This window comes from Thrips palmi, unplaced genomic scaffold, assembly GCF_012932325.1.
Source record: "Thrips palmi isolate BJ-2018 unplaced genomic scaffold, TpBJ-2018v1 HiC_scaffold_15, whole genome shotgun sequence".
NCBI classification, from domain to species: Eukaryota; Metazoa; Arthropoda; class Insecta; order Thysanoptera; family Thripidae; genus Thrips; species Thrips palmi.
In genome coordinates this window covers 5,950,434-5,975,601 of record NW_023144624.1, presented here as the reverse complement: position 1 = coordinate 5,975,601, position 25,168 = coordinate 5,950,434, and the positions used below count along the sequence as shown (strand labels likewise).

Here is a 25,168-nt window from a genome sequence, read left to right as displayed (position 1 = left end):
GCCCTTGGCGCCTTGGCGCCTTGGCATCGACGGGCCGATACATCGCGACGGCGAATTTAGCGCCAGCGCATTCACGAGCTAGCCGACGCGACAGGCCGACAGGCCGACAGCCCGAGGGGTCGTCAGGAAGTGGGCCGGGCCGCCCGGCAGGCCACCGAGTGTGGCTCGCCAAACCGATGGGACTGCGCGGGGAGCGGGCCAGGGCTGTGTTCGCTGCCTCCGCGTCGCATCACTGGATCCAGAAATAAAACGTCTGCTCTGGCGGCGCGGGGAGGGGAGGGGCAGGGGGGAGAGAGGAGCAGGTCGGGAGATCTGCGCTAACGGTATACGAGCAAGACTCGTCCAAGTGCGTTGGCGTGCACGGGTTCTGCAGCATCGGCGGAGACCGGGTCCTCGCCGTCCTCGCCCACCTCAGCGTGCTCGCCACTCGCTCCCCACACGTTTGGCACGGCCCGGCACAGCCAGGGGCCGCGGCCGGAGGCACGCAGCAGCCCGACGGAGAGAATCCAATACGAAAATCCGCACACTGGCGTACGTCGACTATGAGGATCTCAAGGAGCAAAGCAAGCACCCAGCCGGCTAGTTGCTGGGGCTCGTGGTCTTCTGCCGCAGGATGGATTGCGGCTCGTTGCAGCAGCACTCGGCACGCGTACACACACGTGAATAACGAGAGCTTTGGCCCTCATTGGGTGCTCGCCAGACGCCGGGAGGGGGTGGAGGCAACTCAACAACGACCAGAATTTACAAGCCGCGGATTGCATTCAGGCGACTGTCACGTGATACAGGGAATGCCCAGCCCCACCCCCGCCTTGTCTTATCCTGCGGGTCAGATAACGCGTGCCGCGCCGCGTGGGCGCGTTCCCACCCCCATGCCCGGCGCGGCCACGGCCTCGGCTTACAGCGCGCCGCCCTGCCCCGAAAAAGGCCTGGCACGGCGCGAGGGCGAGGCGCGAGGCAGGGCGAAGACGTCGGCCCAGCGTGACAGGGACAAAGGAGCATCGGAGCCGCCCCGTGTCGCCGCGTCGCCGCCGTGCCGCCCGCGTGTGCCCCGACCTAGACCAACTAGTCCAACCCGACCTGCTACTAATGGCGCCTCGCGTCGCTCGGCCCGCCAGCCCTGCCAGCCCTGCCAACGACACGAAATCCGCACCGCGGCCCCCCTTCGCTGCCACGCCGTCAATATTTACGTCCATCATCTTAAATTAGCCACCCCCTCTGCGGGGCACGTGCCTGCTGTCTCGGCTTCCCCGCAGCTCGCCGCTCACGAGTGGCGCAAATGTTTGAAAAACTGTTCTCCACTCCCCGACGAAAGAATCCGCCCAACTTTGGCCCAGGGGATTCGCGAAAATGCGTCTCAATGCCCCTGTCCCCACGACGCCCGGCCCCGCGGCGCCATCCCCTGCCTGCTCAGACGCCGTCTGGCTCTCTGGCTCGGCGTGGACGAATATAAACACAACTTGACCCTCCCGCCGTACGCCCGACCGCCTTGCGCGCTGTGCTGCTGTGCGCCTCGACTTGGCACGCTTGGCACTTCCCCCTCCCCCTTCCCGCGCCGCGCATTCCCCCGGCCTGCCCGGCCCGGCCGCGCATTTCCCACCAACTCGTAGTGCCAGTACCAAAACAAGAAAACTATTTCCCTCTTCGTTTCCGCTTCTCGCCCGGGACTGCGACAGCGGCTTTTTATCAACCGTATTATTTCACACCGTCCGACCCGAACTGTGACGACACGGGGCGCCGCGTCACGGACCGCGTCACGGGGCGGGGCGGGGCGGGGCGGGGCCGGGAGCAGGGCTGCCAGCCTGCGGGCGGGGCGGCGGGTGCGGGAGGGAAGAGCAGGGAAGCCTGAAGCCTGGCGAGCAGAAGCAGGCAGCAGGCAAGGAAGGAGGTTAGTGCGCGACGCGGCGCAAGCGGAGGAACGAGACGAGGCGAGACGAGGCGAGGCGTGAGAGGACCCAGGCTACGCGCTACCCACGGACCGGTTCCTCGTCGTCCACGTTTGTTCACTGCGATTGTCGCGGTGCAAGACGATAACATAACCGGGGACCGCAACGTCGAGGCACAATGGGAGGTAAGCTCACTGTACGGCCAGCGTGCTCTAACCTGCGGCCATCCGCTTTTTCGAGGGACTGGGAAATGCAGTGGTCTGGCAGGTTGTACCATTTGACCCCTTGACCTTCATCAATGAAAACTTGTAACAAGCGTCGTGGTTCACCTTAACCTGCTTTGGCGACGGTATTGGTGTCATGACATGACTTTATTACGCGGAGGTTCATTGAGATAATTCTAGCTGCGGGCAGTTTGGTTGGTCCTTTCTGTATATTCAATGGGGCATGTTTTGGGATTTCCATGCTTGTTGACCATCCTGTCCATTCATTTAAAATTATTGATGGAATGAATGGAAGTGCTTCTTATTTCTATCATATTCTCTCGACCGTTTGTTTTAATACCTGTGTGTTGTCACCTTATTACTTACTGTCGTAATTGGATTTTGTACTTGTGAAAATCATTACAGTGGTCCAAACCTTGAATTTTTGACAGTGTAATCTTCTTCCTAGCTCTCTCTCCCTATATTTTTGAATGCGATTAGATCTTTTTTATTTTCCCAGTATAAGCTTTCTCTGTATTTTTATTGCAAATTTCAGCAGCGATTGGCAAATGTTGATTTTGTTTACATTAGCAGCATTAGTTGATGACATAAGATCTCAAATCCATAATTTAATGAGAAGGGAACCCCACCCCCTATCCCCCACCCCCCCTCAAAAAAATTCCAGTATTTTTAAAAATTTTAATTATTTGTTTTTGTTGTCCTAGTCTACACCTCCCTTAAAAAAGTGCTGTTATAATAATTGCTTGCTATGGGAATAAAGGAAATTTTTGGCCAGTTGTCAGCTTGACAAAATTTCAAGGCCAGTGATAAGGCTTGGTGGAGGCGGGAGGCTCTTCCTTATCCACGCCTTTTATTTCGATGCACTTTGACTGATAGGACTAATGTAATAAAATAAGGCCAAGCTGATAGAAAGGGAAACCCGATTAAACATTGCGATTCTAACGCCTCTGAGGCTTCTACTTTGAAAGACAGCCGCTCAGACACATTATCCCTTCAAATGAAAGCTGTTAGTTACTGAGCTTGCTTCTTACTGTCATGACTCAAGTAATTTATAATCGGTTTCACTTTCCTCTGGGATATATGGGGGACATGGGTCTCAGCGAGAGGGGCAGGGAATGTGAGGACTATTGGTGTGGGGAGCCAAAAATAGCACAGCAGCACTTGAAGGGTGGGACTGTCTCCCCTCCCCCTGGGCCGTGGTGCTATGTTTAGATCTGCACATTTTTTACGCACTTGGAGCTGCATTGTCTGAAAGAAATTCTCAGGGCTTTATTTTATTTCTTTCAATATTGAACTGTTAAATTTGGTTTTGTGCCTTTTAGGGTTTGCGTGGGTGACTTTGGCGACCAATGACTCGTATTCTCTGGGAGCTCTTGTGCTGGCTCATTCCCTTCGTAGAACGGGCACAGTTCATCAGATAGCAGTGTTGATTACACCTGGAGTGACACCCTCTATGAGGTATTATCTCAAGTTCTTCTGTTGGAGTTGAAAAGGTGCAAAGTGTTTGTATTACATTTTCTGTTGTTTTTTATTTAAATCACAGGGAGAAGCTTGGAGCTGTTTTTGATTCTGTAACAGAAGTAAATGTATTGGACTCAAAAGATGCTGCCAATCTGGCCTTATTGGCACGACCTGATTTGGGCATTACCTTCACAAAACTACATTGCTGGCGCCTTACTCAGTATGACAAGTGCTGCTTCCTTGATGCAGACACATTGGTAAGTTCAAAATTGAAATGAGCAAGCATTTACCCTTTTTGCCCCTCCTTTAAAATTTTTCCCTGTTGAGAAAGAGGTGCTTACTTTGTTGTGAGACTGGATGAGAGCCAACTGTGCACTTGCTTCAGGCTTGCAGCCAAGACTGACATTTAGTCTGTTGAAAACTTAAATCTAAGCTTATTACCACGTCATCAGTGCTATTCCAAATAATTAACTGTTAATCCTTTTCTTGTGTGTTTTTTTGTTCACAGGTTATTCAAAACTGTGATGAATTATCTGAGCGAGAGGAGCTCTCAGCAGCCCCAGACGTTGGCTGGCCAGACTGTTTCAACTCCGGTGTTTTTGTATTCAAGCCATCATTGGAAACATTTAAGTCACTAATGACCTTCGCTCTACAGTTTGGAAGTTTTGATGGTTGGTGTTAACACCCATTAAGTTTCTTAAAATTCAAGTGACAAAGAAATATTAATAATTGCATTTTGTATTGTGTTATGTACAGGTGGTGACCAGGGTTTATTAAACTTGTATTTCAAGGACTGGGCTCACAAGGACATCAGCAAACACTTGCCTTTCATTTACAACATGTGTTCAACTGCATGTTACTCATATCTTCCAGCCTTTAAACAGTAAGTTTTATCTCAAACTTTCATGAAATTCACTGACATGACCTTCTTTTATAATAAAAAATCATTGTTTCTTACAGATTTGGTACCCAAGTTAAAATTGTTCATTTTATTGGTGCCTCCAAACCATGGATTTGCTACCTTGATTCAGAATCAAAAGAAGTACAAGCTCCTAGAGAATTTAGCCATGTCCAATCATTTTTGCAGTTTTGGTGGGACCTATTCTGTCAAAATGTTCACTCTTCACTTTCTCCCAGTATGGTGAGTACGTTTTACATATCATGTCCAATTGTGCACTTGGCTAAATTTACTATTCGCACATAACATTTTGAGTAAGATGTGATGGTATAACTTAATGCGTGACATTGTCTGTTGTGAATTCTTGCAACACTCGGGGTGAGGGTTCAGACCACAGATATGTCATTAGCTAACTGTTTGTATCTTACCCTCCATTAATGCTGCTCCCAGACGGAAACAAGCGTGCAAGTATGCCCCCTATCTCAGTAGTGTAGCTGCATGATTTGTTGTTCAATTCAACAACAATAAAAAATTCAGTAGTTAGTTGCATTTTTATGATTTATTTAGAAATTTTCAGCTGTCTTCTTTTCTCTTGCTGCCTTGTATGGTTTACTTTTCACTTCTCACTTTTCTCTGTAGATCCTCTGATATTTTACTTTACAAATTTCTCTTGTAGTTCTTCACTCTAAGCAATCTTCTAGTTTTACATCTGCCTTTTTTAAGCCTAGTGTCGAGCAAAACCTTCATTTGTTTGATTGTAAATTGTAGATAATTGCCAAAGCAATTTAAACATCATATCATTTTTCCATTTCTTTTTTTTTATAATGCGATTTTTGGTTTGTGTTTTACTTGTTTTTGCTCAGCTAATGCTTGTTCTGATGCTTACTTGAGCATGCTTCTGTTGCGTTGCACAGCACGTTGACTCCAGCTTCTTCGAGTCTCCGCACTCACACCCTGCTCACCATGACCTAGGCCCTGCCCTGCCCTCCCGTAGTAATCCTACTGCAATGTTTGTTGATCCTTGGGAAAGCTATTTCGAAAGATTGCAACAAGAATTGCAAAATGAAAAGCGCCATCAAGACTGGCTGGAAGTGTTGAACAAGGATGAAAGACAACGAGGATGTGAAGATTTCCAGCCAAACACCACTCAATATTACTCTGAGAGTGGTCGCCAAGATGCCTTGAATATGCCTTACCATTATGAGAGCAATGAAGCCTCTGTGCATCACCATGAAAGTGACCAAGCTGGCGCACATTGGCACGACCCAGGACACAAACATGGAGAAAGACCTCCAGAACAAGAGCAGTATAACTTCCACTCCGACCCCCCACCCCAACATTTCCCTTCCAATAATTATAACAATGTGTGTGAGGACCACCAATCCCACCAGCCAGTGGCCCCTGAGCCAGTGGACAACCATGACTCTGTGAGTATGTTTTGGCATAATTTGGCACTTTTCACGGTTGAGTTATTCCAATTTTACCATCCCACAGAAGTATCCATACTTCCTTAATTACATTTCATTTTGATATGTTAAGTACATCATGTGATTGTGGGTGGTGGCGTTTCAGCTCTTGTTTGTAGGTGACTTGGTTGGAAACGCCACTACAAAAATTAATTTTGCTCCATGATTTGATTTTACGATTTATTAATTTTCTTTATATTTCTGAGAAGCCCAAATTTTACTTGTCTTGCTGAGGAGCTCGAAACTGGCGTTTCCACCTAGTCATGGTCTTAGTCTTCTGTGGAAAACATTTTTGTGTTGGCCATTGTATGGATAATTATGTTGCGTTGTGTTGGGAAGTACTGTGTACTTAGTTTAGAAATGCAATATTTGTTTCCTCTAATTTTTATTTATGTTTGAAAGAGTTTGTCTTTTTGTAGTTCGCTTGCAGAGCTCCAAGCTAGAGCTTGCTACTCCTGAAATAAGTAAAGTTTCTTGTTTTCACCTTCTTCTACATTTCTTTACTGGTGGAAATGCCTGTTTCGATTTTCTATGCTGAAAATACCTAGTTTACATATCTATCTTTTAACTCATGAGGTTCTTGTGAGCTAAAATTTTAACTCCTGCATTATTAATTCCTAGTTACTACATTAATTTTTTTAAAGGATTTTTTAAATATTTTTTTTTTTTAATTTTTGATGTTTACTTATTTTGTACCTGATGTCGGTTTGCAGGCCGGTCTGGCTGGAGCCCTGGCCCACCTGACCCTTGGTGCGCCGCGCTCGGCCGAGCAGACGGCTTTGGAGGACCAGCTCCGGCGACAGGCCTGGGAGCAGGGCCACATCGACTACATGGGTCGTGACTCCTTCGACAACATTTGGAGCAGAGTCCTCCAGTCCATGGGCGAGACTCCGGAACCTGTCGCAGAGGAAGCGCCGGCAGCTACCCCTGCACCTGCAGCTGCGCCCGCCCCTGCCCCTGCGCCTGCCCCTGCCCCTGCACCCGCCCCTGCCCCTGCGTCCGCCCCTGCGCCTGCGCCCGCCCCTGCGCCTGCACCCGCCCCTGCGCCTGCGCCCGCCCCTGCACCAGCACCCGAGCCCGCCCCCGCACCGGTAGCTGCACCAGCCCCGGCCCCCGCACCGGCCCCCGCCTCGGTAGCAGCGCCAGCGCCCGCTGCTTCACCTGCTCCGGCACCTGCTGCTCCTCCAGCTGCACCTGCGCCCGCACTAGCCGCCGTCCCCGCATCACCACCCACGCCCACCGTCACCACCGCCACCCCACCCACGTCACCGCCGGTGGGTGCCCCTCCTCAGCCGCAGCCCTCGCCCGAGGCCCTCAAGGTGGATCCTACCCCTCCTGGAACACCCCCTGTCGCAGCCCAGGCCGAGGGCTCGGAACCACTAGACCCGAACGCACCCATCCCTCCCAAGAGGAAAGGCTCCGGTAAGAAGTAAATGAGCTTGAATCATCATCGGCTGTTGGTGATAGGGTTTGTGGTGAAAGTTTGTATTGTAGAAGCAGAAGCGCACATCTCACTTTAGTGATGGAAGTTGTGGGTGAAAATGTATGTCATCTGAAACTGGGTTCCTGACTCCCCTCATGTTGTATTTTTGTACGAAGGAATCTAGAAGTAAGGAAGTTTAGCATTTTTTTTAGGATTTACTTTTCCTAATGACTAATTACATTCTATCTTCTCACAGTATTTCATTACTAATTTTGTTAGATGTAAAAAAGATAGAAACACCGTCTTTGCATGGTATACCGATCACCAGCTTTCACCCAGTGGTAAGAAACCCGGTTCATAATGCATGGGCTTCCTGTTAAGTTAAGCATTTTTAAGCATTTATTATTTGCTTTCTCTAATCATTGTACCCCATCTGGAATGGTTGTATCTTTCTACTTGTCAGACTCTCGCTGTGGTGGTTTGGAGATCACAATAGTATTTGTGGCACTGCCAGTTATAAGTACTTTCATGGTTAAACTTTGTGTTCTTGTGCCTTGAAGTGTGCATCAATGACCCATGAGTTAGCTTTTCTTTTTGTATGCAATCAAATTTTTGGGTTACAGGTTGCACTGATGCAGATAGCACAAGCGAATCTGGCTCGTATTGTAGCCTTGCTTAGTTCTTCACTGCTCCTACGACTGATCACTATGCTAGTCTGAAAAGCAAGTATTTTGTTAACTGAAAAAGTGATTACCTTATCTTTTTCTCTCAGTTTTTTAAAGCAGAAAAGTCATTAGTAAAATCTAAGTGCCAAATGTGTGCCATATTGAGAATCTCAAAGTTCCTTCCTGCTGAGACTCTTAGTCTTCGGTTGTTTTTATGTGGCATCTAAGCTTTATTAAATTATTGAGACAATAGTTTTTATGCTACTCATGGTTTAAAGTCATATTTTTGTAAATGTCTAAGTTTTATTGAAATTTATTGTTGATGTTTTGTGTGGCCAAGTTTGAAGTAAATGTATTATTTGTATGTTAAAATTTTATATTAAAAATGTTGTTTTTCTTACAAATTTTAAGATGATGTTCTGGAATTAGAATGACTGATGTTGAGAGGGATTACTTGTGAAACAAGAGCCTATGTTACAAATTTTCTACTTACTGTGCCATTTGCTATGTCTATTTTCTAGCTTTATGAATTTGTTGCCATGAATTGTTAAACCATATTCTTAATCAAAACCACTGCCTTCCACACTTAACACGTATATTCTTTGTCTATAGTCTAGTCTGTTTTATGACAATAAGGGTAGTGTAAGTGGGGGAAGGAATTTTGTATTGATTGAATAAACATATCTAAACATAAGATTGTGATTTACTTTATTGAGCAAGGAAGTCTACAACAAGTCCAAACCTAATGACCAGAAACTTACAGAGTTGAAAAATTTCAGTGATGAAGTTTGCCCACCAAGTAAAACCAACTAATGTTTACAAGTAATTTATTACCTAATCAAGTCAAAAAGCAAAATAAAGGGAACAATACTGTTATCACAAGGGGAACTGACTGGATCCTAATATCTTAACTACAACAAAATTCTCACTTTCAGCAGCACAACAGTAATTAACAATAGAATCATTGTGATGTTGAAAGTAACAGTTTCAAAAGAATGGATGTGTGAGTTCTATTTGATCACAAGTGTGTGTACCATAACTAAACAACTGAGAGTAAAGACTTAATTTCTGATTGAGGTAATGATTTGCCTGATAGGCCACACAGCGCCCTGAAAATTCTTCGTCTCTCACATTCCTTTTCGAGCTGAGCCGCTTTGGTCCTGCCCACGCGCGTGATGTGCGCAGGCACACCAGCCAAACGAGCTGCATTGAACCCGTATGATTTGGGACAAGCTCCAGCAGAGAATTTGTACAGGAATGTCACAGTCTCCTCTCCACCCCCTTCTTCATTGTCATCCTCAACCATACAAGCCTGTAGGAGTGGAACAAAAACACACTATTGAGAAAAGCACATAAATCAAAGGAAGAATCAAGTTGAGAGCAAGACAACTCACCATGTGCCCAAGAGTAACCTGGTCAGAATTTTTGAATTCATCAACCAAAGTGTGGTAGTGAGTTGAGAAGAGGGTTCTTGCACTGAGAGATGCCAATTCTTTCACAACAGCAGCAGCAATAGCAGTTCCATCATATGTAGATGTACCACGTCCTGATTTAAAATATCACAAAACAATTGTTTAAATTAGATAGATAAAATTAAGAAGAAAAAAAGAAGTTAAATGTAAAAGAAACACATACCCAACTCATCAACAAGAACAAGCGAGTGTTTGGTGGCATGATGAAGAATGGCAGATGTTTCACTGAGCTCCACAAAGAATGTACTTTCACCAGCCATAATGTCATCATTGGCTCCCAGGCGAGTAAATATGCGATCAACAGGTGAAAACTCACATTCCCGAGCAGGAATGTGACAGCCCTAGAAAGCACAGGCAATAGAAGTTAAGATACGAGCTGATGAGACTGAATAATCTAACTTGCCCTAAAAGACTGAATACTTACCATATGAGCCATAATAAGGAGAAGACCTGCTTGTCGCATCAGTGTAGACTTTCCTCCCATGTTGGGGCCTGTTACTAAAACAACACTTGCAATTCCATCGGCTCCAATCACAGTATCATTAGGAACATAACTGTCGAGAGTTTCTCCAGACAAACAAGGATGTCTCCCATCTTTCAAACAAACAAATGGCTGGAAACACAGTAAAAACAGTCATCATGAAATCAATTAGAAAGGAAAACAAAAGAAAACATTGTGGAACATCAAAAATCCATTTTTCTTACCTTCTCAGTCTTTGAGGGCTCTGCTATTACAGGCACACAAATCTCTCCTTCTTCTTTCCGTGCATACTCAGCAAGGGAAAGCAGCACATCTAAAACTGCCAAGTTTTTAACAGCAGTGTTCCAAATCTCGAACCTACATAATTCACAATTATTAAAAGGGGGGAAAATATGAAAGAAATTAAAAACTGCTGTCATAACAAAATCTATGCTATATATATTCCCAACTTGTTCTCTCACCTAGAACTGAATTGGGCAAATATTCTTCTGTTTAAATCCTTTAGAACAGATGTCTTGGCTTCTTCTGCTTGCATCATTCGAGCAAGTAAATCCTGTAAGTAAATTTAATTTGCTTATTGACGTCTGCACTAAAATGAGAAATTCAGTAGATAGACAGCCAGCAACCTTTGTCTCAGGTGTCCAAAATCGCTTGAACCCTTTCTTCTGAGATTTAAGCTCATATTTGTTGCCAGCTTTTTTAGCAGCATGCTCTGGTACCTCCAGCTGAAAACGATTCTTGTCTGAACCAAAATAAACAACCTGGAAAAAAGAGATAAATATAATCTCAAAGGGAAACGAGACGGTGAGAAACATGTCAAACAGGTGAAGGCAGGACGTAGGAAGGACAAACTGTCAGTCAAATTAAAATTGTTGTGGTTTTTTGGTTGAGTACATACCTTGCACCCAAAGTAAGAGCACTGGGCCTTAAGATAAGCATCCAATTCCTTTTTAACATTATCATAATCAGAAACTGCACTATCATAGTCTGGGTCCACCCCAGTACTTGGAATGATGCGACCTTCCTTCTGAGCTTCATCATGATCAAAAGCATTCTGTCAAAAAATAAAATAATTCAATAGTAGCAAAAATACTAATACTAATAATAATTGCTGTGATTTTTAAAGTGATTGTGATGGCAATTCTTACCTCAAAAAAGCGAAGAGGTTCTTCTAGATCAGGGAATGTGCCATTTGGAACAACTGCTTGAGTGCAGGTGACTTGTAGCAGCATGTCTGATTTTAAATTATCCTTTCCATCTGAAATTAAATAGCATGTCCTTAATAAAAGCAAAATTTATTTAGAAAAAAAAATTTGAACAAGCAAGTATAATGTGAGACTATTAGTAGTACCTTCAAACAAGTCAGCAATCTTATGGGCTTTCTTGAATCCCTCTAAAGTACCGATAAAATCCATGATCTTTTTCTTTGAGTAAATCTCGTCTTCATAAAAGATAGCTCGACTATCAGGATGGGTTTTGCTTCTGACAGCATTTCCTTGTGCGTGGATTCTACAAAGAACATAGTGATTAATAAAACTAATAATAAGCAACCGCTCTCAATGAGCTAGCTACTGACATACTTGCTCAGCAATCTTTCAAGGTCTGGTAACTGTGCCAACAATCCTCTGGCATCCTCCATTATGTGACTGTTCTTGAGAAGTTCTGATATAGCAACTTGTCTTGAAAGAATGCCACTGGTATAAGTGAGAGGAGCACAGATCCACTGATGAAGCAAGCTGCACAAAAATAGGACAAATGAGAAAGGAATGAGATGGTAAATTAAATTTGGGCAATATAGGGCTCTAAGATTATACAAACCGTCTTCCAAAAGGTGTGCAACATTGATCCAGAGAATTCAGTAATGTCCCCTCTAGGCCACCAGCTTTATTTTTTAATACATCAAGGTTTTTCAATGTCACTCCATCCAAAATCTGCAATACAGAACAAATCTCAGGACTAGACATTCAATTAAGCACATATCACATACTGTAGTAAGACAAGCAACAACAATTACCATATGGCGGCCACTGAGTCCAGGGAGTTTAGCACCTTTAGATGAATCAACAGGAAGGTAGTTCTCAAAGCGTTGCATGCTCAGAAGTTGCTGATCAAGATGACAACAGGAAAGGTACCAAGTGATAGCCCCTAGGGACCTGACAGCAAGTTGATATTCTTCAGCAGGTGATAACCCCAAAGAATCAACTTTTTAAAAAATTAAAGAAGAAAAATGTTAGACCGGGTTGCAAAATTTAAAAGAAGGTATTTCATGGCAAGAACAAGAGCAAACCTACCATCACTAATAAACATCTTAAGAGCCTCCGGCCACTCATGAGACTGCCCCTCTTCATTAAAGTAATTTCCCTCAGCTAATTTAGTTAAAGTTTTGGAAGCAGACCAAAATTCAAGTTCAGGAGCAAGTGTTTCCTTTAAAACGGCAGTCAATTGACTGTTTAGCAATTGCTGAGTTCGTTCAGAAAGATTATTACGTTCATACAACACCTATTGAAAAAGAATTCCAGGAGTTCCGCTATCAGTTAGAGATACACCAACAGTACACCAAAAGATTCAATAAGAAAAGAAGATTCCATACTGACATGTACAGGAGGATGATGGGCAAGCAACATTAACAAGCGAGAACAGTGTCGGTCATCAGTGAATTGACCCAAATGGAACGTTCCGATAGAAGTGTCAATGAAACAGACTCCATAGGAAACTTGAGAATCTATGTCCTAAATTATTACAGAACAGATCATGATCACTTATCATACATGAGCACACACAAAGAGTTAAATTGGAAATGAAAGAAGGTTATCTAAGTACCTCTTCACAAATTGCAAGAAGATAATTAGCACTGCCAGTATCAACTGGTTCGCCATCCTGAGCACTGAAAACCCGTGTTCCACGGGAAGTTACTGCACATATCTCCCGCTTCACAACTTTGTCGAACTTTGTTGGTCTAGACACTAGAATGAGAAAAAAATTATTAAATGTGAAGTGAAGGCTGAAAGTGAATAAATAACAGTGATTAAACTTACAGTGTTTGACACGCTCATTCATCATCTCAGGTGTTTCTGTCTGTTCAACTCGTGCTACTTTGTACCCTTTGTCAATAAGGGATGCAGAAAACCGTCCATAAGCCTTTTCAGGAAAGCCAGAGTGAGCAAAGTCTCCTTTCATGTAAGATAATTCCAGCTCAGTGCACCCAATAACAGCATCCATGTGGTACAGTTCATAAAATTTGCCAACTTTAAAGAACAAAACACAGTCATAATGCTTCGACTTCATTTCCCACCATTGACGCATGGCTGGTGTCAGATTTTTCTTGAAGTCTTCAGGGACAGATAGGGTTCGTGGGTTATAATCAGGATGATCAGGACGGTGCTTGTTGGCATCACGAATCTTCTCAGGCTTTAAAAACTCATACTTAAGATGAGCCCATGAGTTACTTGCTCCTTCTCCAGCTGAAGAATTACTATTTGCCTCACTAGATTCCATGACAGATCTGGCAGGACTCTGCAAATAATAATAAATAAAGCATTACAGCATAGTTTTAAACATAATTGAAACTGCTGCAAAAGTAAGCAATAAAACCAAACCCACATTCTTTGATGCACTAAAAGCAGCCAGTGATTTTTTTTTCACTGAAGGCGTTTGTGGAGGACCCATAGCACCAACTGGCTTTTTGGCTGCATTGCCATTATGAGATGATGTCGAAGGTCTTTTGCGTTTTTTAGACTGAGTAAAAAAAAACTTTCATTACATTAGGTTGTTGGAATTGGTTAAAAATCGAGACATGTTTATTGAAGAACCATACTTTGACTGGGGATGGAGTATCTGGTTCCTCAGGGTCAGATGTCTCCTCTTCAGATGCATTATCATCCTCTGATTCTTCTGACCCAGACGCACTTTCCATTTCTTCATCCTCTGTTAATAATAATAATCATAATGTAACAAAATATTTGGAATCAAATATGAGCATTTTACTGAATAACAATGGCAAGACTTACTTGGCTTGAACTCATCTCCAGAATCTTCACTGTCCAGCTGAAAGGCTAGTCCTTTCTTTGAGTCATTTCCATCAGTTGTACCTGGCAAAATAATGAATCTGTGAGAAATTTTTCTTCTACTTTCAACAATTGAAAACACCCAGGGGTGTTTCAACTTACTCATTGAAGTGTCTTCCTCAGTAGCATTTTCTTTATCTTCATCAAGTTCTGAGAAATTTACAATCAGTGACTGCCTTTCACTGATACTCATCTTAAGAGCCTTGTCAGCTTCTTCACAAGCCTTCTGCCACTCTTTAACATGTGTAACGGGCGATGGTTTCCCAGAGCCGCCACCGTATTTCTCCACCATTCTGAAGCAAAGGTACAGTAAAATTATCTGTCCTAATCTAAATTATTTTAAACAGAAATACTGCCAGTTCCAATCTCACTTCAATTTCACCCAGGATCTTGTAGGAGGATTATCAAAAAATTGCACGTGAATACTTCCACCTCGTTGATATTTATCGGAGTCAGGATCATTGCAGACAAGACTTGGCCACCAAGGGTATGAATCAAGCTTGGCCCACACAAGATCGCTGACTGAAAATTCTGGAACAGAAGACAGAAAGACAGCATAAGCCACTTTGCCAAACAGGAAACAAAATAGAGGAGCGCATTTTGAGATTCTATAATAAAAATGAGGATAGTTGCAGGGAAATAGGAATGAATGAGAAAGGTTCCAAACAGATAATAATTTATTTTCATAAATAAGTAAAATGAGTGGTCACACTTTGGAATGTGTCTTGATTTCATGTTTAACTTATTCCGTTAAAATAAAGCAGCACAAATTAAGATCTTCAATTATAACTCTAATGGCTTAGGTTCAATTTAAATGACAAAGCATCAAGTGTTGTTAATACAGTCCACAGAAATATCACACATACAAATTTAAAATAAAAACACAATAATACACAATTTTACCTCAAACTTCTCATAATACATCAAGTTACGATTACACCTTACAGAATAGTCATTAGGAAGCATTTAAAATTTGTAAGATCAATATACAAAAACACAGGAAAATTGGTATATAAAAATTGCACACATTCAGGACAAACTCTTGTCCAAAGTAACTAATTTAAAAGATTAATTAAATACTAAAAACAATACTGTTCGTAATAAAACTTTGATAGCCCTAGCATTTCTTATTTTCTTGATCAGTTTGAACATCAAGAATGGCCTTCATTATCTTTCTCTTTAAAGCACGAACAGCTTTTTCAGAATTCAGGCGACGCATTTCTTCAGCAACATACAGTCCAAAAGCAGTATTAACATCTACACTGCCAGTTTCTGCACCAGCAGCATCAGAATTGTTGATGTTCTTAAGAGGCAGATTTTCCTCAGCTGGTTTCAAAGGAGACGTCACAAACTCTTTGTTCAAATTGCGGACTGGTCTACGAACACTACAATTAGAGGGAGAAATCACCAATTCTTCGCTGCCAGGAGCACTTTGGTGGGCCGAAGAGCATTCTTCTTCAGTAGAGGGATTCTTATCTGTGACAGATTCTTCGTGCTCCTTGAGTGCTTTAAATACAGGAGACATGATTTTGTCTTTCTTCTAGAGGAAAATAGAAACCAGTAATTAGCGTTTTCTTAAGTTGTAGTGAAAGAAATTTGGGAAATTTCCTGTATGAAACACATACTTTCTGTGGTGTTAACACTTTTTGTGGGGTTAACACATTGCGCAGGAAGTGAGGTTCGTAAACAGTGGGTGATGATGAAGCAGCATCAAGAAGTCTGCGTTGAACTCTAGTCCGTGGACTGGCTGCTACCAAATGCTCCTTGCGAACTGGAAATGAAGACACAATATCAACATCATTAGAGATAAGATGCAAGGAGGATTGAGAAACCTAAAAGGCATGATTCAAGCCTAAGGCCAAGGAAAGAGCTGAGCCACAACCGCTAAGAATAGGTAATCGTGTAGTTTCATTGAACATTAAATTAGTTATGATAGACCTTTATCTGCTTGACCAGTACCTACCCGACATACATGTCCCCAGCCTCAACCTGGTCTTCAACAAGCTGGACAGGCTCGGCATTTAACTCAAACATCTTCCTTGAAACTAGCTCTAGTAATAAGCAATGAAAGTGTGATGACCAACGATAGCATAAGTTTCACAGGCATTTTGAAGCCTTTAGAAACTTTACAGCATTGAACAGAATAGGTGTATGGTTACCGTCCAGTCACTTAAGTACAGATCGAAAAGGCATACCCAGGAAGAGAAGAGCCTGGACAATGGTCTTGAAGCAGGTACAAAATGAAACTGTCAAAAAACTGTCATAGTGGAACAAAGACTGAAGGATTTGGCAGGCCAGTGTATAGAGGTTATGGCGCCTTGAAAGTAACTCACAAGCGCGATTGCGAACCGACCTGAGCTTGCAAAACGACGCCAGACTTGCGGCACAAAGTGTCAACCAGTTGTCTCGACAGAAATCTTACCAGACTTGGTGCTCTTGGGGCTGTCCTGAGCGCCTGCACGCGCCGCGCTGTCCAGGGCCCGCTTGGGCGTCTTGGAGGGCGAGTCCGCTAGTCTCGATGTTTTCGGAGTGCCCGCGGCCGGGCTGGCACCCTTTGCTCCGGGAGACGCCGATGCTGCCGGGGATTTGGGAAAGTACTTGAACAAGGTGTTTTTCTGGGCGGACATGGTGAAGCTGTCAGTCTCCAACTGTCGCTTGCTATCGCTGTTGTGGGCTGCTTTTGTTGTTGACGGCACTACTCTTCTGGCGCCAAATGCACTAGAAGTACCGACACGACAGCGGAGCGAAAAGCCCCACCCCACGCCGTGGGGATGGCAGGGACGGTTGGGAGCGGGCGAAGGCAAAACCGATGGTCAAAATGAGAGGAAAGTCCGCGCATAGCGTTTTTCGTCGTCTGATCATGACTTGTCGAGATTGAAATCGCAAGGAAATGCAGGCGGCGCAACAGGTGGTAGGAGTGACGAAGATGCCGTGTTTGTGACAAGGCCGCGAGGAAAGAGATAGCAGACCACTTTAGACAGAGAGAAATTTGGTCAACGTTGACGTAAACATTATTGTTTGTTGGTCATTTGAAGCGTTGTAAGTTTTTTGACAGACGTGTCCTGATTCTTGTTGTTGTCATTCGTCACCGGCTGCAGAATTGTTTAGTTTGAACTGTCAATGTCGTCGTCGCCCTCCCGTTGTTTACATCCAACGATGGGCCAACATGATGCCGAGAGATGGTAACATGTGATAAATAAAATGCATACTCAGCATATCTGCAGAATTTTTCAAGCTTTTGCATGAGCTGTGTCGTTTCGTATTTATTCTCAAGTTGCATTCTTGAACTCGAAGTTGTTGGGTTTCTGGCGGTCTTATGATCGCTTGGCCGGAGGTTAGGTGATCAACCTTGTTTGATTCTAGTGGTTCTCGCGGACCTATTTTACCTGTTTATGACCATTTTTAATACATGGCACTGTGTCCAGCCTAACAGTATTTAGAGAACAGTGGTTATGAAGGCCCTTGAAGGCACTTCCAACCAACATGTAGTGGATTACGCTCTTTATAACAAAAATCATTGGTGACGAGTGTCCCATTTATGTTGTTGCCATTAGATCGTTTCTAAAGCTTGCTTGGATGCTCATTGAGTTACGGTTTAATTCCTGTATGTTTTTTTGTTTTTTTTTGTTACAGACATGGTTGGATACTGTTGCAATCGGTCGTAGTAAGGTGCGTTGTAAACCTTTACCCATTTCTGCCATACCTTCCGAACATGGGCTTATGTAGTGCTGTAATGGCTTTGGGATGGACAAACCAAGCTGTTAATGTGAATCTGGATGGGTTTTAATTATGGTTAGTATGTCAGTAAATTTTTCGGTATGGGAACTTTGCTTAAAAATTATGCAAGTTGTTTACACAACAAAAGCTTCCAAACATTTTCAGGTGCATTTCCTCTTCTTTATGCTACCAAACCAGATTCACATTTGCTTGAGTTTGTCTTAAATGCAATTTATGGGATTACTTATTTTTCATGCATGCATATAAACTGTATTTCTTTTATAAATGCAATTATATGAATTGAATATACTCCTTCATGTCTTTTCTTTCCTCTCCTTCCTTATAAGTAGTAGAAATCTAGCTGATCTAGACTGCTAGCCTCACACAAACCATGGAGCATTAGACTGTAAAGATATTTTTGGAACAGTCAAGATACTGTGGTGATGGTCAAGTACATTGATTTTTCTTTGCAAGACAACAATCGATCCCTCTGTGGAGATAGGACTTCCCAAAGGAAAAGGGGAGGGAAGGCTCGAACGAGCTGGGAATGCGAACGAAGTAAATGAGTTTTCGGTCGATTCGCGCCCGCCACAGGGGGGTGTAGCTGAACGCACCTTGAAAGACTGCATTGCCCCATCTGCGGCTGCTTTGACTGTTCCTAACTTCCGACTACTAACCCCACCCGATCCAGCCCACCCGCATGCAGCGCTGCCTTGCTGCTTTCACGGCCTCACCAACTCCTTGCTCCTTGCATGCACACAGACTTGCTCCTTCGCCGCCAGGGCGTACAGTATGTACCAGGGCGGAGCGGCGCGGTGCGGGTGGACAACAAGTCATCGGCAGCCAGCGCGCCGGGCAGGCTGTACCTACCCACTTCGTATTCTATGCCTCTTGCACGAGTTTCGGTATTTTGTCGTCGGGCACGGCGAGCATTGGGTTGGTTCCATTGTCAACATGCACCTGGCCAATAAATTTTAGCGGATGGGGGCAACGGTGCGAAACGAAAATAAGTAGGCGGAGCGGTGGTTGGGACCGTGGGAGGGGAGAAAGGGGAGGGGAGGTAGCACTGCTACTAGCGCGGACACGGAGGGAGATGCATGTTCAAACAGCCTCGTCAAGTCGTCTCCAGTGTGCATTCCTCGGGACGCTGAGTTGCGTCATGTTATCACCATCCGGTCCCCTTCGAAGAAGATCCGTGTCCTGGGATTCCGCTGACTTTGCTAGACGGCCGACCGTCACCCGAGGAGGGAGTGTGGTCGTGGAGACGGGGTGGAACGTGGTGGCGAGCGCGTCAAGGTTGTGGGAGTGGCTGGCGGGCTGGCCAACACGGAGATCGCTTGGCTGGGAGGAAACGGCACACCCGCTTAGCCAAACCAAACCAAACTTCTGCCGACTGGCCGTTCTCGCGGACCGGGCTTTGCCGCGCTCTGCCTGACCGGACCCACCGCCTTGTGTGACAAATATGTGCGCAGCAAGCACGAAATGGGATGCGTCTCTCCTTCCTCCTCGCGCGGTGTCCCGCAGTCCCGCGGGCAGGGCCTGGCAGCGAAGGGTACTCCAGACCGGACGCCTTCCGAAATACTGCGACCTGGCCGTCCGCCCCGCCCCGCCCCGCCCCGGATGCGCAGGGTTGTTGAACTTCCCCGGGTTGACTCCGCCTCGTGTCCTGCCGCGGACTCCGCGGACACGCGTACGCTCACACTCGTTTTGCGCCGATTTGAGTCTGCTGCACTCCATTCTGGTTTGCGCTTCGCGTTTAGACTTGTAGATGGTGAAGGGGAATGTCGTGCCCTCGCGTGCCTCCCTTTATGAGCGTTTTTATGCAGGGCCAATGGTCCGTGAAGTCACGAGGCTCAAAGGGAAATGCGCATTAGCAGGTCGGGATGCACAGTGGCACTGTCGCAGTCGTGTTTCGGTCATGGAGACGCAAACCATGTTTCCAGACATTGTTGCGTCTCCAGAATGCAATCGTTTGCATTTTGCTGCCAGCACGTGATCCAGTTACTCGGGCCGAGCAGATAGACACGTCGCGGCTGCATCGAGATAAAGATTTTGACTAACCAGCAAGCCTAGTAAAATGCATGAGGTTGGGGGGGAGGGGGTAAAACGAGTCTAACAGTCGTGGACACAATGCGGCAGTTGCCGGGCCTGGACGGCCTGGACATGAGAGGCACGGACAACGGTTGAAATTCAAACGCGCGGCGCGCGGTCCAATCCCGATGCGTGCGACGCGGACGCGTGCCCGCCTCGCCCCGTGCGCTCGGAAGCGGGTCACGGCGGCGCGGCGTGGCGGCGCGGCGTGGCGCGGAGCACGCGGAGGCTCAGAAAAGGAGAAAGAGGGAGTTGTTTTCATGTGACATGCGGCATTGCCGAGGCATTGCCGGCCGCGGCTGCGTGGCCGAATTTCTCCCCGGCGCGGCTTGGCCGGCTTGTCGGGACGACGGCTGACTTGGCCGCCGAACCGATGCGCGCGTTTTCCCTTCTGCCGATCGCACCGCGGAGCGAAAAGAAAAGAAAGAAAAGGAAGAAAAAATGGAAAGAGGTAACCTGGAAACGCGGTGCAGTGCCGAAAAAGGATTGGGCCCTGTCTGCCCGTCCGCGGCTTTGGCTTTGGCGTTTCCGGCTGACTGGCGTCCTATTCTAGCCTCGGATCCGGCTGCGTGTTTTGCGCGACTAAAATCTGCGCCAGTGTCCCGGCCCGATTTTGGCGCCCAGATTCTGTCATCCTGTCTCGGTTGATTTTCATTTTTTTTTTCGAGAGTGGCGAGCTCCCGTTTTCCTTGGTTGTCCGAAAACGTAGGTGCGGGGCTGGCGACTCCTACCGGAGGAATAATGGCTGGGCGGCGGAACGGCTCTGCTGTGTGCCTAAGTAGTACAACACGCGGCACGGCACGGCACGGCGGGCACGCCACGCCAGGCACGGCTCATTTACCGCATAATGATGTAAACAAGGCGACGGCGTGGCGTGGCGTGGCCGCGTCAGACTGTGGCGGCACCGCGGCCGACGCACGGACAGGTGCTACTGTGCCACCCGCACGGCGCGCGGTGCACGCGCTGTCTCTTTCGCACCCGCGGCCCCGCCGGGTGCGTGAGAGATGGCGCGACCTAAGCACGGTTCGGGCGATCGCCGCCGCCAAGCCGCCATCACGCAGTGTGGTTGCGACGACGAGGCCCCGCGACCTGGGCGCCACCACGCTGTCGGTGCACGCCTGTTGAGCGCGGCGTCGTTGGCTTGGGGCGGAGGGCGGGGCGGCGGGGGAAGCCTCGCCTCGTTTGTTTAGCGACCTCTCTAAAATTACCCGCTTCTAGTGCCTCTGCTCCGCGCTCCGCTCTGCTCGCCTGGCTGCGTCGCCCAGCTCTCTAGGAGCGCTGCCCGCCCCGCCCGGCCGCGCTCTGCCCTCCAGGCTCTCCCCGCCCCCTCCCCGCTCGGCCCCAAATCGGCTGCCGCTGACTGACACGTGTGTTGATGTGGGAGTACACTGTACACGCCATTTGCATATCTTGCTGGAAATAATTGTTTCAGCGGTGTAATTACGGCGCGGTGCTGCGCGGGCGCCACGCCGCGACGGCACATTCGGAGAAGTAGCGAGTAGCCGACGGCAGGCCGACGGCCAACGCGGCCACGGTGGTGGAGTGGAGGGCCTCGTGGCGCGAAGCCCTCGGCCGGCGCCGCCAGGCACCGCCACCATTTCCATACGCCTTTGTTCTGGACGGGCCGGGCTAGGAGTGCCGCGGGGAGCACTAGCCGCAATAGCACCACCAGTACCGCACCGAGTGGCAGGGCAGGGCAGTGCCGCCCTGCACCACACATACGACGCGAGGCGCGCGCCAACGGAAGAAGATGCTCTGTCTATCTCGCACCTGCGGGGCGATAGCGTGCGGGACTCAAGAAGCGTCGTCCGGAGCGGCGCGAACGGAGCCGGGCGTCGGGAGCGCCTGACGGGCACGGGGTAGGCAAGCCCGCAACGCTCGGGTGTCGCGCAGGCGGGCCCGCCCCGCCGGGCTGAACACCACACTCGACACTTTTTGGCCGCTATGCTCGTCCCTGTCTGCCGCCACAAAATGCCTGTTTTTCAATTTCAGTCAATTGTTAATTCAGTTTAACTCATTGATGAGACATGTTTAGTTGGGACGCCCTGGTTATGTCCGCTACGACTCCGCCGCTAGTCAGCCCCGCCGTCCCCGCCCTGGTCCGCCCTATGGTCCGCCCGAGTTTGCAATTAATTGGCGCGCGCCGTGCGCGCATCCCGTAGTCTCGTTGTCGCGAATGGGGAGAAGTTTAATGGAGTTTCTCCGTCTGAATTACGTGGCCACTGTAAAACACGGGCTGTGTGCACATGTCCTGCCCGCCTCTGGGCTGCTCTGGGCTGCTCTGCTGACGCGGCCGCTCTCTCCTCATACGGTCACGGCGACAGACTGAGGCGGGCGGCGAGGAGCCAGACGGGGAGGCGGAGGGGGAGGCGCACTGCCGCCGCGGCCGCGCGACGAGAGTGCTATGTGATCGTCGGCTCTTAATTGAGGCAATTGGACAATTAATCTGCCGGTTTACGAACGGCGTGCTCGCTTGCTTGAGATCCGAGGCCTGGCCGCGACGTTGCCGATGAGACGTGCTTATTATTTTCAGCGACATTCCCTCGGTCTGTTTGCGTGGTCTCCAAGTCGGACTCCCATTGGGTTGCATCAACTTCACGTGACCTGCTCGGCCGGCCTGCCCGGCCGGGGCATAAAAGCCGCTCTTCCACTTGAATGGCCCTTTATTGCCCGGTGTTAACTGACTGAAAAATGGCGCGAATATGTTCCCCGCGCTCCGGTTCGCTTTCCTAAACTTTATTACTTAGAGAAGGTAAAAAACGAGACGGGCATACCGCCGCGCCGGCACGCCGCGGCACGCCACCGGCATCAGCTTTTCCGTAGAAGTCTCTTCTTCGCAGGAATGAACTAATTGCGCAAGTTTCATCTCCAGCACAACGCACAACGTTGCTTGATGCGTTCCGTTCGCGGCCGATTTCTGTTTTCTGCAGCCGACGGCGGCCGGTGGCAGCCTGTCTCGCTGGCACGCGGCGCGACGCGGCGCGACGGGGCGATATCGCGGTGTCCGAGGACGCCGCGGCGATGACGACGACGACGGGGCTTCGGACTCGTTTCGCTCACGCGTGTGTCTTGTTCCAGGGAAACCTACACGCACGGCCTCCAGCAGGACCCGCTGCAGGGCCCCTAGAAGGATCGTCGCCCCCTGGCCGGGGCGGAAGATGAGCATGCGAGGGGGCCGCACCGCCATGAACGCGGCCGGCTACAGGTACAGGTAGGTGGCGACGACGGCCCTCTGCGCAGAAGACCGGCGGCGGCGGCCGAAATTCTGGACGCGTTTTGAGCTCCAGAGTCGCTAAACATGACTCGAACCGAGCGTGTGACCCCACCAATGGATTGCTCTCCGAACGAGGAATCCATTGGTGGGGTCACACGCTCCGTTCGAGTTGTGTTTATCGACTGTGGAGCTAAAACGCGTCCAGAATTTTGGCCGCTCCGCCGGCCTTCTGGCCCACTGTGGCCCCTCTGGCCGCGGCGGCACCGCTTCCCGCGCGCACACTCTGACCCCCGACTGGCCTGCCCACAGCTTGATGGACATGATGGAGACGGCGCCCAGCCCGTCGCGGCGCCGGAAGGTCAACTTCTCGAAGCGCGAGGTGCGCGTGCTGCTGCAGGAGGTGGAGCGCCTGCGCGGCCCGCTGCTGGGCATCGGCCTGGACAGCCACTGCCGGCGCGGCCAGCAGAGCATCGAGCAGGCCTGGGGCCACGTGGCCGAGTGCGTGTCGCAGGTGGCGCCCGTGCGCCGCATGCACCGCGACGTGCGCAAGAAGTGGGCCGACCTCAAGTGGGCCGCGCTGCGCATGGGCGACGAGGGCGCCACGGACGCCGTCAGCAAGAGCATCCTGCGCATCATCCGCGGCGAGGAGTCCGGGCTGCTGGGCCCCGCCCACGGCCCCGCCGCCTTCGCCGCCGCCCCCACGCCCCTCGGCGGCCTGCCGGACAGCCTGCTGCAGAGAGGTGAGTCTTCGGCTTTCCTTCATTGTTTTGATAATGGCACAAAATGGTGTCAGCTTGGTGTTTGGAATGGCGCTGGTGCCTCAGCTGTATTTGAACGCCATTTTGCACACCTGAGCACACCTTTGCCGCCTTGTTGTGGTCGACGGGGATGACCGCCGCCACCGGCATGCCCACCGTCCTTGTCACGTGTTTTATTCCATTTCCCTTCCGCCATCGGCGTCGCCTCGACAGGCCTTCCCGCCTTGCACACCTTGCACCGAGAGATAAGCGTTCCTGATTTGGTGTCGCCTCGGCTGCCTCGGCCGTCGGATCGGCGCTAATCTGGCGTTATCGAAGGCTGAGCCTGCCGCGGCGTGCCGGCCGTAGAGCCGGCCGGTGCCGTGCCGTATCAATGCACTTCCTTGAGGCGTGCTCGAGCGGCCATCAACTCCTGCCTGCCGGCCGGCCGGCCTTCTTTTGCTCCTGCCCCTCGCGTTTGGCACGCGGGCCGCGCGGCCCGTGCGTGTAATCACACCCATTTCATGCTGCGTTGCTGCGTTGCAGTATCTACAAATCGCCGCGGCGTTCGGGCACGCCAAATGCCGCCGTTGGGCGCGTGGGCACCTCGCCGACGGCGCAACTCGACCCGAACGTCGCCGTCGTCGCGGCGTCTCTCTCGCACTCACGACGGGCGGCGTATCTGCGTGAGAGAGACAGAGCGACGAAATGCTGCAGCCCCGGCCCGCCTCCGGGTGGCTGCTGTCCTGGCGTTTGCTGCCGGCGGCGCCGTGGTGGCGGACTGGTGTCGCGGACTGTACCCGCGGCATGGCGGCGCGAGGCTCGCCAGCCCGAGCCGCCGGCCAGAGCGGTAGGTCAGTTTCGGACTATATCAGAGTGTGTCATCGCGCGGCTCGGGGGAGGAGCCAGCCCGGGGCCGCGGCCGGCCGGCCCGGGGGCGTGCGTGGCGTGGCGGGGGCCGCCCGGGGGCTGGGGCGTAGCCATGGGCGTAGCGAAACCCCTCCCCCTCGCCTCGCTCTCGCTCTGAAAATGGCAGTGCGTCTGTGTTCGAACCCCGAACCCTAAACTGCCGGCCGTTAGGCTGGCGGCAGGGGGCGCGGCGAGCGTTCGATGTTCGATCTCTCTCTCCGGCTCGGCCAAACGGCCAAACTAACGGCCATCGCCTTTCCTCTTTCCTCGATTTTGTCCGTAGAAGGCAGCGAGTGCCGACAGGCCGACAGGGATATGGCGGCGTGTCATTATGGATCCCGGAGCGGCACGGCACGGCACGCCACGGCACGGCGTGGCACCTTGAGAGCGCGGCGCGCCGTGACCTGGAAAGATTTCACGCGTCCGGGAGGCCAGGAAGGATAAGGCCGCCGAATTGCAATTC

General features: G+C 49.0%; 2 protein-coding genes and 1 long non-coding RNA gene across 4 annotated transcripts; 2 read left to right on the top strand and 1 right to left on the bottom strand.

Moving 5' to 3' along the window:
• Positions 1–1,832: 1,832 nt before the first annotated feature.
• Positions 1,833–8,714, top strand: LOC117640837 (glycogenin-1-like). Its single transcript, XM_034377766.1, has 9 exons — positions 1,833–2,068; positions 3,430–3,565; positions 3,651–3,825; positions 4,077–4,239; positions 4,325–4,451; positions 4,529–4,709; positions 5,381–5,893; positions 6,646–7,354; positions 7,979–8,714. The coding sequence occupies exons 1-9, from the start codon at positions 2,062–2,064 to the stop codon at positions 8,032–8,034; spliced, it is 2,067 nt and encodes a 688-aa protein (XP_034233657.1). The 5' UTR covers positions 1,833–2,061; the 3' UTR covers positions 8,035–8,714.
• On the bottom strand, positions 8,706–16,824 carry LOC117640836 (DNA mismatch repair protein Msh6-like). Its single transcript, XM_034377765.1, has 23 exons — positions 16,460–16,824; positions 14,409–14,568; positions 14,140–14,330; positions 13,981–14,061; positions 13,788–13,897; positions 13,574–13,708; positions 13,009–13,486; positions 12,794–12,936; positions 12,568–12,702; positions 12,265–12,472; positions 11,988–12,175; positions 11,792–11,904; positions 11,554–11,709; positions 11,325–11,482; positions 11,122–11,231; positions 10,872–11,027; positions 10,600–10,734; positions 10,435–10,526; positions 10,198–10,330; positions 9,917–10,105; positions 9,656–9,833; positions 9,415–9,566; positions 8,706–9,332 (listed from the first exon to the last, which is right to left on the bottom strand). The coding sequence occupies exons 1-23, from the start codon at positions 16,662–16,664 to the stop codon at positions 9,060–9,062; spliced, it is 3,879 nt and encodes a 1,292-aa protein (XP_034233656.1). The 5' UTR covers positions 16,665–16,824; the 3' UTR covers positions 8,706–9,059.
• Positions 16,825–16,948: 124 nt separating this feature from the next.
• LOC117640838 lies at positions 16,949–23,508 on the top strand. 2 transcript variants are annotated; one of them, XR_004587463.1, is made up of 4 exons: positions 16,949–17,076; positions 17,671–17,706; positions 22,924–23,056; positions 23,369–23,508. It is a non-coding gene; the product is annotated as an uncharacterized LOC117640838 (long non-coding RNA). The 2 variants fall into 2 exon arrangements; XR_004587462.1 differs by having other exon boundaries at positions 16,969–17,219.
• Positions 23,509–25,168: the final 1,660 nt, after the last annotated feature.